Here is a 12,114-nt window from a genome sequence, read left to right on the forward strand (position 1 = left end):
TGCAATGTGAAAAGAATCCAGTCAGGTAACCTTAATCAGTTTTCCGGCTTACCCTTGTTTTTCTTGCTAATGTAAAATGTAAATTACCATGTGAGTTATGTCACTACAAAATATGGGTACTACTGAACTCAAGAAGTATATCCAGTTTTCTTTTTTTTTTTTAAAGAGTTTATTTATTTATTTATTTGAGAGAGAGAGAGTGAGAAACAGCATGAGAGGGGGAGAGGGTCAGAGGGAGAAGTAGGCTCCGCCCCAAATGGGAGCCCGATGTGGGACTCGATCCCAGGACTCCAGGATCATGATCTGAGCTGAAGGCCGTCGCCCAACCAACTGAGCCACCCAGGCGCCCCTCCAGTTTTCTAATATTCTTTTAGCATTAACATATTCTTCTAATTGTTTGGAAATATGTTTCCTACTATTAAGGAAAATTTTGTATCTCTCAGTATGGATACAATCCTTTATTAGTGGCAATTAGTTGTTTGGTATATTCAGTGGCTATCCCTGTGGAGATATAGATATGTTTTGTTTCTGAAAACAAATAAAGCATACCTATCTGAATCAATGATAGAGTGCAGTCTATGAGCAATCGTCAGGATGGTACAGTCAGAGAACTCTTTCCTGATTGTGGTCTGCACCAAGTTATCAGTCTCAAAATCAATGGAGGCTGTTGCCTCATCCAAGATGAGAATTTTTGTTTTTCGAAGCAAAGCACGAGCAAGACAGACAAGCTGCCTTTGTCCAACGCTGTTAAAAAAAAAAAGAAGTAAAGTAATTTCTACGGTGGACTTTATGGTTACACACTTCCTGTTCTAAAATTCTGATTATATCACTGCTCACTCTCTAAGTCACATATTCATTCATTCTTTTGTTCAAGAAATATTTATTTTGTCAAAAGAGACAAAAATCTCTACGTGGAGTTCACATTCTCGTGGGAAGACAGAAAAAAATAAACATGATACATGAGTAAAATGCACCGTAATAAGAAGAATTCAAGCACACAAAAAGGGAGGGTATAGAGTGTGGGCCTGGGGTGGACATTTTAGATGGGCCTGCCAAAGAAACCCTCACTGCACTGAGGGCGTTGCCTTTTAATTCAAGACCCTTTGGAAGGGGAGAGTGGGCCACGCAGATTTCCAGTGGAAACTTGTTCCTGGCAAAGGGAACAGCGGGTGCAAGATCTCTGAGGCAGGCAAGAGCTGGCCTGGCATATTCAGGAACCAGCAAGGAGGCCAATGTGGCAGAAACAGACAGAGGTAAGGAGAGCAATCAGAAAGACCGAGTCATGCAGTGCAGGGCTTGAGGGGACCTAGCTCACTTTCCTTGGGTCTCTGATCACGTGAAAGGGACTGTCATTGGGTATCAGACAGCCATGAAGGAGAAAGGAGTCCTTACAACATTTTTAAGGAAGAAAGCTATTTGAATAGGAGTCTTCACAAAAGAAGAGTCAATTAAACAAACTTTCCATACCGGATCGTTCCTTTCTTACCCCTTCTTTCCTTCACCAGAGGTTTCCCAGCCAGTGGTTACCGTTATATTCCTTGTCCCTCTTCCCTAGAGGGAATCAGCAATCGTGCACTTCGAACAGACCAAAGGAGGTCCTCGGTGACTCAGGAGGAGCGACTTCTCTTTGAGGCTAACTCAAAGTTTCTAAGGAGCCTTGGAATGAGTAACTTGGCCAAGCTTTGTTCTTAGCAGCTTACCTGAGGTTTTCACCTCCCTCTGTAATCTCATGCAGCAGCTTCTTGGGAAGGGACTGCACAAACTCTTTTAAGTGACACAGTTCTAGCACCTCCCACAGCTCGCTATCGGAATACTTGTCTAGGGGATCCAGGTTCATTTGAAGGGTACCAGAAAATAAAACAGGATCCTAGAGAATAAAATTGTCACCAATAATCTTACTGTCCCATGAGGCACAAATACATTTTTAAAAAAATCAGATTCAGAAAATAAAAAGCAAAATGATCAAACCTAAATAGTTACAAAATTCACTTTATATTGAAAACAAAAGCAGAAGAGAATCAGGGTAAGCTGTAAATGAGATTAAATCATTATACATTTCCTGATCCTCTTTCTCCTTCTCATTAACAATGTCAACATCAGCCACAATAATGATGATGGTAGGTGCTATAGGTGTCATTTAGTCAGAGAGAGAACACAGAACAGAATAAATGCAAACTATAGTATGTATATAATATTATCAATCAGCATACCAACTCCAAAAGATGGAAGTCAATATCCCCATTTAAAGAGACTGAACTGGAGGGTCCAAAGAGCACGTGTTCAAAGCCACACAGAAGGTGAGTGGTTGAGTAGAATTTGAATAGGACAAGTCACGCTCTTTCCAATACACCAACATGCCTGGTGAAACTGTATTTTACTACATCTGTATTTATTTGTAAGAGAGGAATGACTAATATCTCTTTTCTTCATTAAATTTTTTTCCCTGCCGGAATTTCATTCAAATTTGCTTTTGATGTAAATTCATGAATACGAGTATATGTCTAAACAATATGAAAAAGAGATTATATTTTAAGATATTTTTTCAAGGTAAATACAAAGGTATCTCATAAATACTCAGCTTAAATCTCTCAAACTCAACTGAATAAGTCATCTTTGACTGTAGATGCATATTCTTGAGCCAGTTTGCATATTTGTTAATGGTCAAGTACTTTTGATGCCATAGATAGACAAATCAAAGACTTGAAAAAAATGATCTAACTGAATTATTGTTCTTTTCATCTTTTAAAATGTTTTCAAACTTCAAATCAAAGAGGCAAAATTCTACACTCCCTCTACCAATTAGGCAAAAGCCTCAGTATTATTTTTCTTTCAAAAAATACCAAGGCAGGGCGCCTGGGTGGCTCAGTTGGTTAAGCGACTGCCTTCGGCTCAGGTCATGATCCTGGAGTCCCTGGATCGAGTCCCGCATCGGGCTCCCTGCTCGGCAGGGAGTCTGCTTCTCCCTCTGACCCTCCTCCCTCTCATGCTCTCTGTATCTCATTCTCTCTGTCTCAAATAAATAAATAAAATCTTAAAAAAAAAAAAAATACCAAGGCATTTCAGTCTGATCTCTTCATTCAAATTTTGTTTGCATTTACTATTATGAAGGAAACTTAGAGCAACATACCAGTTTTTCAAATGGATAAATGCATTTAGGAAGAATGTTTTAGAGTAAGAGTATTTAATAGGATTCAGTTATGTAGTGATTTTTCATCACACATTCAAATGCTCTGGCTTCTAAAAATGAATTTAGATGCTTGGAAGGAACACATTTAAAAAAAAAGAAGATCAACTAAAGGGAGTTAAGAAAGTCTACTGACAAAATAGACTCTACCTGTGGAATAATATTAAGTTTGCCCCGAAGGTCATGAAGTCCAATAGTGGATATGTCAATACCATCGATAATAATTTTGCCTCCTGATCTTTCCACAATTCTAAATAGACAATTTGAAAGCGTTGATTTGCCTGCTCCAGTCCGTCCCACAATTCCAATCTGTAATGAAATGATCATAAACAGTTTGCACTGTGCTTTTGGTAAGGGACTGGGACCTTTGCGCTGACAACAAATACATTAGGTATCGGGTCAGCGGGATTTAATTCTGCCAAACAGAATCACCCTGCCTGGCATGGAAGACATAATGTTGACTTCTAAGGATCGTCTTTATCCAAATACTCATTACTCCCTGGAAAGGCTCAGGTTAATATGTGTCTTTTCTCTGCTTTTGAGTAATTTAATGAGCACCTGACTAGAGCATGCCAACAGCCCCAGGAAGAGTAAACCACCCCTGAACCATCCTGGGACTAGCTATTCAGAGTGCGGCCAAAGATGACTCTGATAATAGGGTGGTTTTCTTGGTCCTTTCAAAATGAGGCTTCTCTACTCTCCTTCTCCAAATAAAATAAACAAACAAACAAACAAACAAAGGGGACAGGAACCCTTTGCCAGGATAGAAAATCCAAAGGATGTTTGTAAATTTCCTTGGTGTATCAAAATAACTCTGGCATTAAAACTATTGAGGATGGCTATGGGTAACATCTGAGGATCTTAGATTCATGGACAAAATAATCAACTTGTCATAAACATCAAGGGACTGCACATATTCCTCTGACCATGAGGACTAAAGCAATCCCTCTGGGTGCTGATTTGTGTCTTGGTTTTAATGGGCACATTAGGCAGAGAAAACATTAAGGAGGTTGGTTTGCCCTGATAAAAGATCTTAAATCTTAAATCTGACACACTATACCAGAAACATCAGGAATCTGTTGAATTAATTGGGATAATCAAAATTCCACAATGACTTCCTTTGTTCCAAAGACAATTTTTATTCTTGATGTTACTGCAGTGGACATGGTTTAGAGGGTTAGAAAAAGAGATGTTTGGGGTTATAAAAGCCCGGTCTTTGAAAAAGGAAAAGTAGGTCACTGTTGTCAATTTTTTTCTTCATTTTTTACTTTTATTTACTTATAAAATCTTCCTAAGGAAATAATGTGTTTTCATAAAACATTTTGAAAAATGGGAGAAAAACTATAGCAGTGGAAATTATTTACAATCCTGTCACCTGAAGAGAACCACGATATATGCTTTACTACTGTTCTTCTAGGATTTTTGCTAATGTAGTCTACCTGTTTGCTTTTTTTTAAAACAGAAAACTGATATACTATCAACAGTTTTGTATATAGCTTTTATTAACCAAATTACATCTCAAGTGTATTCCCTTCTCACTAATAATCCCAGAAAACATGGTGTCAATGACTACACAAATATTCTCTCCTATAGATTTACTGTATTTTAGGTAACTTAATTTTATTGTCTTATTATTGCTTTTTACTTAATAAAGGAAGTAAAAATAACGTATACTACTACTAGGTATATATCCAAAGAAAATTAAATTAGTATCTCGAAGAGAAATCTGCACTCCCATGTTCATATTCCCAATAGCCAGGATATGGAAACAACCGAAGTGTCTGTCCATAGAACGGATAATGAAAATGTGTGTATATATATATATATATATATACACACATACACACACACACACACACACACATATACACTGGAATAATTCAGCTATAAAAAGGATGGAAATCCAGCCATTTGTGGCAACATAAATGAACCTGGTGGACATGCTAAGTGGAATAAGCCAGATGGAGAAAGACAAATACTGTACTATCTTCCTTACATTTGGAATCTAAAAAAGTGAAACTCATAGTACCACAGAGTAAACGGTGGTTACCAGAGACTGAGGGGTGGGGAGAATGGGAAGATGTTGGTCAAAGGGCATGAACTTTCAGATGAATAAGAAGAATGTGTTCTGGTGATCTAAAGTATAGTGAGGTGACTATAGTTAATAGTACTGTATTGTATACTTGAAATTTGCTGAGATAGTAGATCTTAGGTGTTCCTACCACATCCAAAAAAAATCAAAACAAAACAAAAACAAAAAACCTTGTAACTATGTGAGGTGATGGATGTGTTAATCTGATCGTGGTATCATTTCACTATATATATCAAACCATCATGTTGTACACTTTAAATATATACAATATTTACTTGTTAATTATAACTGAATAAAGCTGAAAAAACAAAGTATGCTAAGATTATGTTTCATAATATAGTATGCACAATTTAAAAATACCTTTTTTTAAAGAGGAAAAACTTATTCTGTATATACCAACCACATGAGTTTATTACTTTTATATGAAATTTGAACAAAGACCATCTTATATTCAATACCATATCATAGTTTGACCTTAACAATGAATGAATTCAGATAAAAGGGAAAGTGAAACTTCTGAAATATATATGGTACCTTTTCTTCACCATGAGTCTGGAAAGTGATATCTTGTAATGCTAAACCAAGATCATCTCGGTATCGAGCCTGATAATTAATAAATTCCACTATCCCTTTATCGGGCCATTGTGATGGAGGTCTTTTAGACATTATCCAGGGTGCCTTAAAACAAAGAAATATTATAATAACCACAAAAAAATACCTTTTCCTCCAAAAAGTAATTATCATGCATATAAACAAAAGTGATAGAAAACATTCGTGGATATTATGATCTCCTGAAAATAGTTTTAAATATTACCAACATAAAACTTCTCATCTAGTTAAAGAAAAGCTTAGAAATAAGTTTTTGAAGGTAACAAGCCTTCCCATCTCCTATACAGTTATTAAGAAGAATCTTCTAAAACTCTACAAAGTTGCTGAAAGTAACCTGTTTGAAATTTTAGCTGAGATGGGGGACAGTTTGTCATTCATTCATTGCCCAAATATTGAGTATTTACTATGCTAGTCAGTGCTTTAATTGATGGAGATTTATCATTGAGCAAAACAGATACAAATTCTTGCCCTTACAGAGCATACAGGATGCCAGAGAGAGACAGAAGGAACCACACAGCATATGTAGAATGTTAGACAGTGATAAAGCTTCAGAGGATGGGAGATAGGCAAGGTTAGTGGTGGTGGTGTAAATTTACATAGGGTGGATAGGGAAGTCTTGGCTGGACATGATATGGGAACAAGCCATGTGGATATGGGTTGAAGCGCTTTCCAGTAGATTGGGTTTTAACTAGCTATACGTGCTGAGGTCCTGAGACAGGGGCCTGCCTGGGACGTTGGAGGAACAGGAGGCAAAAGAGTGTGGTGTCTGGGCAGTGAGGTGAAGTGTTTTCATCAGAGGGAGTGATCACCAGTGTCAGAGGATGGATCAGGTCAAGTGAGGACTGACAGGAGACCACTGGTGATCTTGACAAGGGCAGGTTCAGTGGAGTGGTGGGATTTAAAGCCTGTTTGGAGAGAGTCCAAAATAGAATGAGAGACATATAGGCTATTCCAGAAAATTCTTCTGTAAAAAGGTGCAGAGAAATGGGGTTACAGAAGGGTAAACAGAATTATATGTGACATTAATTAATATGAATTATTAATTATATAATTAATATGAATTATATGAACAATTTACTTCTTCCACATCAAGAGTTTTTGTAACAGTATTTGTCATACCTGCATCAAATTACATAAAGATGATTTTAAAAAAATGTGTGGGTGTATGTGCTTTACACATTTTATTGTTTTTTCAATATGAAAAGAATATATATGAAAAATTTGTATGTACATAAACAAAAAGTTTATATACAAAAGTATATATACAAAAAATTAGAAGATACAGAAAACAATAAAGTTATATAGTGGTCACCACATGGCAACAGACTGAGCAAAATGAATACTGATAATTGGAGGTTGTGAAGGTAGATTAATCTTCCGTGAAATTTGTGTGAAAAAGGAAGGTAAGACCTGGGGAAGAATCTAGGAGAAGATTCCAAATTTAAGTAGGAGTTGGAGGATGTAGATAATATTTTAGCCTATTTATAGGCAAGGGGGTCAGGGTCCTGAGATGTAGAAATTAAAGGAAGTGGTTAATGGAGCAAAGTCTGACAGAAGACATGAACAGATATTACCAAAAATATAAGTGGAAACTCAGGTTTCTATTTGAAGGAGGGACACCTCTTCCTGAGAGTCATAAGCAAAAGAGGAACATTTCATGATTCAGATACCTTTATAGGTGGATTGAAGAAGATAAAGAAAGTCAAGTCAACTTTAACATTTGCCTTGTTAATTCATGGAACTGGGAGGCAGAAGTAACCCAGATTAGTGAAATATGAAGATAACTCAAATATTATACTCTGCCAATAGTCTAATCCTTCTCCTTTCTAAATTATAATTAATTAAAGGGAACAAAACAGACTGATTTATTCTCCTCCTCCTTTCTATCCACAGAGATGTTAATGATGAGTAAATGGAACAGAAAGTATAAATAATAAAGATGTAGTTAATTTAAAAATTGCACAGACTTCAATTATGAAATGACTATACTAAGACACTTTGCACAATGTAAAATCCTCACGAAGTTATAATCTTAGGTTGCATATTTTACTCTACATTGGTAGAGGACAAATCATTGTGCCTTCTAAAAACAGGTAATCATATTTAATCTTTACAATACAACATATCTTCCAATTTATGTACTATTGCAATTTATTTAACTCTGATATTTTTTCTATTTTAGTGATATATAAAATAATGGTGTATTTAACAGTAGATTGGGTTTTAATTTCATTGAAATGCTGAATATTACAACATGAATTTGAAAAGCAGGTTTTGTTTAAGATTTATTTATTTTTTAATGTCAATTTAAAGTGCATTAAAATATCCTTTTTTTTTTTTTTTAAGATTTTATTTATTTATTCGTGAGAGACAGAGAGAGAGGCAGAGGGAGAAGCAGGCTCCCAAGGAGCAGGGAGCCCGATGCGGGACTCGATCCCAGGATGCTGGGATCATGACCTGAGCCGAAGGCAGACGCTTAACCGTCTGAGCCACCCAGGCGCCCACATTAAAATATCTTAATCCTGCATCTATTTATTGGTTATTTAGGAGTGCTTACCTCTTTATCCATATTTTCATATTCACAAACTCTTTCAATGGAAACTGCATTGGTTTCAATTTCACAAGCTTTCCTCACCCAAAAATTCAGAGATTGAGTAATCTGGAGGAAAAAAAACCCAACCTTCATGAGTGGTTCTTTAGTCTTTTACGTAATATTAATAATACTTTATAAAGTTTCACTTTTCATGGTTTTCATATGCTTTATCTCTTCTGATTATTCAACAACTTTAGAAGTAAGCATAAACACACAAGTGTTTAAATATATTAAACTCATACATATCATAAATAATGGTTTTTTGGCAGAATAGATAGAGTTCAACATATGTTGAAGGAGCCCCTACTTGGTGCAAGGAATGATGAATACCAATATTGATGGGATCTGCTTCAAGAAATGTACACCCCGGGGTGCCTGGGTGGCTCAGTCAGTTAAGGGTCTGTCTTAGGCTCAGGTCACGATCCTGGAGTCCCAGGATCAAGTCCCGTATCGGGCTCCCTGCTCAGCAGGGAGTCTGCTTCTCCCTCTGACTCTCCCCCCCTCTTGTGCTTTCTCTCTCACTCAAATAAATAAATAAAATCTAAAAAAAAAAAAAAAAGAAAGAAAGAAAGAAATGTACACCCCAAGTGAGAAAAAAGTTGTGCACAATATTACTTTTGGCATTCCTCATTATCGGAAGGAGGATTCTCCTAAGTTTTGATCACTACTGTCTCCTCTTTTTCTTTTTCTTTTCCTTTTTTTTTTCTTCTCACCATACCCACAGATACAGATTGTAATTCAAGCCTAATTCTAAAAGTCAAAAAACTCTGCCAATTCAGTTTTTTCTCAAGTTTGGTGCCAAATCATTTGATGGCCAACCTGACTTGAGAACTGATTGGGGTTCTTTAAAGTCTTTATTTAACCCACTTAGGGTAAACATGCACGTATTTCACTGCAGAACAAGTAGTTTGATTATGGGGTTCTGCCCCAAACATTGACTATGGTATGTGTATCATATTTCCTTTCTACAAGCCTAAGTTCTGAATTCTGAAATGCAACTGGCCTTAAGCATTTTAGATAAGAGATGAAGGGTAGGCACTCAAATCATCTAGACTTATCTTCTAAATAATGTGTAAGTATATTTAGTAGTTTAAGGAATATTCTATTTTACAAAGAGGTCATGAACACACTGATACACTAGTGCTTTCCAGTGTAATATAAAATAGGGCTTATTAGGGACAAACTTACAAGCAAAGAACCACCAGAGCCTATATTCTCCCCAGTTTGCATCATCTCCTTGGTTAGGCTGGGCAAACTGGAAGGACAGGCCACGGTGGAGAGAGGCCCTACCACTGCTACATTCTATAAATTTATAAGGATAGGAGAACAGGAAACTTCTAGGTAACTATGCAACCCCAGGAGTTTCTGAGTCTTCTAGCACTCAGCCTGTTGTTTCTGTGAGCTCACTTAGAACTGCTGAGCCAGTTCCTGCTAGTAGCAACAGAGGAAGCAATGAGCCTCCAGGGCAATCCTGATTTGTCTCTCATTACTTAGTTAATACCATATATAATTCAGACAGGCAAAGGAGAAGAGAGTTTAATTAACTGGATTATAAACATATCATATACCACAAAATCATTATTACTTACATTTAGGGCATAGGATATGGACAAACCAACTATTGCTGAATCTATAGAACTGCCAGCCAGCACAGTAAGCAGTGCAGCAAAGAATACCATTAAGTTGCCAAGGAATTCAAGTCTAACAGACAGCCACCTGTGATAATGGAAGACACTCCTCAGCTGAGATGCAAAAGTTTTGGTGCACTTAGTATGAACTCTCCTCTGGGAAATGAAAATGTAAACATCAATAGCTGCTTCCTTTTTTTCCTCACTTACTTAGAACTCAATCAAAATAGGATCGTTGCAGTGATGATAGATTAAAGGATTCCCTCTACATAAAAACACACTTTACTTTTGCAGAACTTTGCTTTTAAAACTTAATCAGAATTAAAAATCAAAAAAGAACACCAGCTAAAATGATGCGTCATATTTTAAAATCCTATTGGAAAATCAATCACCTTTCCAATTACATACCCTTTTTTACATGATAAAATTAGTCTCCAAAAGTTAAAACGTGTCCAGCTACCATTTAATATTTCATTTTTCTCCTTTATGTGAAATGATAACCTCAAATTTAAAATACAAATTATTGTATGTAAATAAAATATATTCTACAAATACAAAATATAACATAGAGTCATATTATTAGTAATTCTAATAGCATCCTATATAACCCTCAAAAACTTGGGACCTGGGGCATCTGGGTGGCTCAGCGGGTTAAGCATCCAACCGTTGGTTTTGGCTCAGGTCATGATCTCATGGGTCACGGGATCAAGCCCCGCATCAGGCTCCATGCTCAGTGGGGAGTCTGCTTAAAGATTCCCTCATTCTGCCCCTCTCCCCACTCATTCTCTTTATCGCTCTCTCTCTCAAATAAATAAATCTTTATTTTTTAATTTTTTAATTTTTTTAAAAGATTATTTATTTGACAGAGAGAGCACATGCAGGGGGGAGTGGCAGGCAGAGGGAAAGGGAGAAGCTGGCCCCCCCCAAAGAATAGGGGAAGCCCTGTGCAGGACTCGATCCCAGGACCCTGGGATCAACCAACTGAGCCACCCAGGTGCCTCAATAAATAAATTTTTAAAGAAAAAAAACTTGGGACCTTATTTTCATGTAAAGTAGCATGTACTTTTTATTTGAATATAAATAGATGCACTTTAACTTAAATGTATATTAAATATTAGAAACATTTAAGGTTTTCTTCTTTTTTTAAATAACTTGATAAATGCCATTACAAAACACTCTTTCCCTTTAAAAGTTAGTGCACAAGACATGTAAAAAGAGACTGGTCTTGAACTAGGTATACTGATATGACTTACCTGTTTGAAATTACATTATTGTAGAAACAGACCAGGTTCTCATTCACCACCTCTTTGTTTTGCTGGATGAACCTCTGTTCATGTCCAAATGCCCGGATAGTGGACACCCCTGATAAAGTCTCACTAAAGTGTGAAATGATAGGAGAGCGAGATGCTCCTGCCAACCGCCGAATCTGCCGAGAACTCGCCACATAGTATCTCTAACCCAAAGACAGAAAGAGGCAGTTGGAAAGATGTAGCAGAAATTGCTTCAATGGTGTGAAAATGGCAAGACATTTAAGTGACCCCAAGAAGTGAAGTTCAAGTTTTCACTCCAGTACCTGTGAATGTGGCCTTATGTGGAAATGGAATCTTTGCAGATGTCATTAAGGATCTCTAGATGAGATCATCCTGGATTTAGGGTGGGCCTGAAGCCAATGCTGAGTGTCCTTGTAGGAGACAGAAAAAGAGAAGACAAAGACACAGGGAGAAAGCCATGTGAAGATGAGACTGGAGTAATATGTGCATAAGCCAAAGAAAATGCCAAGGATTGCTGACAGCCACCAGAAGTTAGGAGAGAAGCATGAAACCAATGTTCCCTCAAAGGCTCCAGAAAGAACCAATCCTGCCTATACCTTGATTTTGAACTGTTAGCCTCCAGAAATGTGAAAGAATAAAATTTCTGTTGTTTTAAGCTACCAAATTTGTTACATACAGGAGCCTTAAGAAATGAATACATGCTTGGAACAGTAAAAAGCCCAAATTCTGGACAGCAT

At 36.9% G+C, this 12,114-nt stretch overlaps 1 protein-coding gene across 1 annotated transcript in view; it reads right to left on the reverse strand.

Moving 5' to 3' along the window:
* The window catches only part of LOC110571154 (multidrug resistance-associated protein 1-like), an 89,190-nt gene that overhangs the window by 975 nt on the left and 76,101 nt on the right, over positions 1-12,114 (reverse strand). The window contains exons 21-27 of the mRNA XM_044919127.1: positions 11,360-11,559; positions 10,068-10,194; positions 8,443-8,544; positions 5,811-5,954; positions 3,335-3,493; positions 1,701-1,867; positions 550-744 (exon numbers count right to left, since the gene is read on the reverse strand). Of these exons, the coding sequence (XP_044775062.1) occupies positions 550-744; positions 1,701-1,867; positions 3,335-3,493; positions 5,811-5,954; positions 8,443-8,544; positions 10,068-10,194; positions 11,360-11,559 (1,094 nt within the window). The remainder of the gene's footprint in view (positions 1-549; positions 745-1,700; positions 1,868-3,334; positions 3,494-5,810; positions 5,955-8,442; positions 8,545-10,067; positions 10,195-11,359; positions 11,560-12,114) is intronic.

The sequence above is a fragment of the Neomonachus schauinslandi genome, chromosome 1 (assembly GCF_002201575.2).
Source record: "Neomonachus schauinslandi chromosome 1, ASM220157v2, whole genome shotgun sequence".
Classification (NCBI taxonomy): Eukaryota; Metazoa; Chordata; class Mammalia; order Carnivora; family Phocidae; genus Neomonachus; species Neomonachus schauinslandi.